The sequence below is a fragment of the Gobio gobio genome, assembly GCF_949357685.1.
Source record: "Gobio gobio genome assembly, chromosome: 22".
Taxonomy (NCBI): Eukaryota; Metazoa; Chordata; class Actinopteri; order Cypriniformes; family Gobionidae; genus Gobio; species Gobio gobio.
The window spans coordinates 513,096-515,595 of record NC_137118.1 but is presented as its reverse complement, the minus strand read 5'-3'; the positions used below and the strand labels follow the sequence as shown (position 1 = coordinate 515,595).

The following is a 2,500-nucleotide window of genomic DNA, read 5'->3' as shown; positions in this document are numbered from 1 at the left end:
CACCTGAGGTCATTCACAGCGACACACACACACCTGAGGTCATTCACAGCGTCACACACACACACACACACCTGAGGTCATTCACAGCGACACACACACAGACACACACACCTGAGGTCATTCACAGCGTCACACACACAGACACACACACCTGAGGTCATTCACAGCGACACACACACACACACACACACACACAGACCTGAGGTCATTCACAGCGTCACACACACAGACACACACACCTGAGGTCATTCACAGCGTCTCACACACAGACACACACACAGACCTGAGGTCATTCACAGCGTCTCACACACAGACACACACACCTGAGGTCATTCACAGCGACACACACACATCTGAGGTCATTCACAGCGTCTCACACACAGACACACACACCTGAGGTCATTCACAGCGACACACACACATCTGAGGTCATTCACAGCGACACACACACATCTGAGGTCATTCACAGCGACACACACACACCTGAGGTCATTCACAGCGTCTCACACACAGACACACACACCTGAGGTCATTCACAGCGTCTCACACACAGACACACACACCTGAGGTCATTCACAGCGACACACACACATCTGAGGTCATTCACAGCGTCTCACACACAGACACACACACCTGAGGTCATTCACAGCGACACACACACATCTGAGGTCATTCACAGCGACACACACACACATCTGAGGTCATTCACAGCGACACACACACATCTGAGGTCATTCACAGCGTCTCACACACAGACACACACACCTGAGGTCATTCACAGCGTCACACACACACCTGAGGTCATTCACAGCGACACACACACACATCTGAGGTCATTCACAGCGACACACACACATCTGAGGTCATTCACAGCGTCTCACACACAGACACACACATCTGAGGTCATTCACAGCGACACACACACATCTGAGGTCATTCACAGCGACACACACACATCTGAGGTCATTCACAGCGTCACACACACACCTGAGGTCATTCAAAGCGTCTCACACACACACACCTGAGGTAATTCACAGTGTCACTCACACACACACACCTGAGGTCATTCACAGTGTCACTCACACACACACACACACACACCTGAGGTCATTCACAGCGTCACACACACACCTGAGGTCATTCACAGTGTCACTCACACACACACACACACACACCTGAGGTCATTCACAGTGTCACTCACACACACACACACACACACCTGAGGTCATTCACAGCGACACACACACACCTGAGGTCATTCACAGCGTCACACACACACACCTGAGGTCATTCAAAGCGTCACACACACACACACCTGAGGTCATTCACAGCGTCACACACACACACCTGAAAGACACACACACACACACACACACTCACACAAACAGATACAGCGACACACACACTGCACCTTTAAATGTGAAAGCTGCCAATAATGAGAATCACTTCAGAATGAACGAGCACATGATGAGGCTCAGGGTCAGTGACTGATGAAGTGTGTGTGTGTGTGTGTGTGTGTGTGTGTTCAGGTGGGACGTCGCTGTCCGGAGAGAAACTGCAGCACTGCATCCGTCGAGCCGTGACGAGACACACAGAGGTCAGCCGACTCCTGGACAAGGTCATCGGGAGCATGAAGACGCACAAATAAACACACTCACACACACTCTCAAATAAACACACACACACACTCTCAAATAAACACACTCACACTCTCAAATAAACACACTCACACACACACACTCTCAAATAAACACACACACACACTCTCAAATAAACACACACACACACTAATAAACACACTCACACTCAAATAAACACACACACACAAACTTTTATCTAAAAGTTGTATTTCTCACTGTCAATATATATTTTCTTTTTATCACAATAAAACTGCCGACAAAGATCCTTTACAAAAGCCTGTGTGTGTGTTCAGAAGCTGCGTCCACTCACAGGTCATGTGATCACATCACCTGCCCTCAGTTTAACACCAGTTCAGACCCGCACACTGTTGCATTCTGGGAGCAGCGGCCCCAACGGAAGGGGAACAAACAGCAGGAAGTGTCTCATTACATCCTATAATACTCGAAGGTCCCCAGTAACGTGTTCATCTGAGAGGTCAGCCGGTGAGTGGGCGGGGCCAGATGTGGGCGGGGCCTGCAGTCAGCTCCGGTGAGTGGGCGGGGCCAGATGTGGGGGGGGCCTGCAGTCAGCTCCGGTGAGTGGGGGGGGGGGGGGGCAGATGTCAGCTCTGGTGAGTGGGCGGGGCCTGCAGTCAGCTCCGGTGAGTGGGCGGGGCCAGATGTCAGCTCCGGTGAGTGGGCGGGGCCAGATGTGGGCGGGGTCTGCAGTCAGCTCCGGTGAGTGGGCGGGGCCTGCGGTCATGATTTGGGGAGGGGCTGAGGTGTGCTGCGCTTCCTCTTACTTCTTGGCTGATTGGTGGAATGTTGCCGTGGCAGCGCCGCCTGTGCCGCCCCCCCCACTGCCAAACCCATTGGCTGCT

The 2,500-nt window shown here is 52.3% G+C and overlaps 2 protein-coding genes across 6 annotated transcripts in view; one reads left to right on the top strand and one right to left on the bottom strand.

Annotated features, from left to right (window-relative positions):
- exosc8 (exosome component 8) overlaps positions 1-1,905 on the top strand; it is a 7,288-nt gene extending 5,383 nt beyond the window's left edge. For both annotated transcript variants that reach the window (XM_079804355.1, XM_079804354.1), the window contains one exon: positions 1,530-1,905. In XM_079804355.1, the coding sequence (XP_079660481.1) occupies positions 1,530-1,648 (119 nt within the window). In that variant the 3' untranslated portion in view covers positions 1,649-1,905. The remainder of the gene's footprint in view (positions 1-1,529) is intronic.
- The window catches only part of supt20 (SPT20 homolog, SAGA complex component), a 60,589-nt gene continuing 59,923 nt past the window's right edge, over positions 1,835-2,500 (bottom strand). For 3 of the 4 annotated variants that reach the window (XM_079804348.1, XM_079804349.1, XM_079804346.1), the window contains one exon: positions 1,835-2,500. This exon is cut by the window's right edge and continues 25 nt beyond it. In XM_079804348.1, the coding sequence (XP_079660474.1) occupies positions 2,419-2,500 (82 nt within the window). In that variant the 3' untranslated portion in view covers positions 1,835-2,418. The other variant, XM_079804347.1, reaches the window with a different exon arrangement.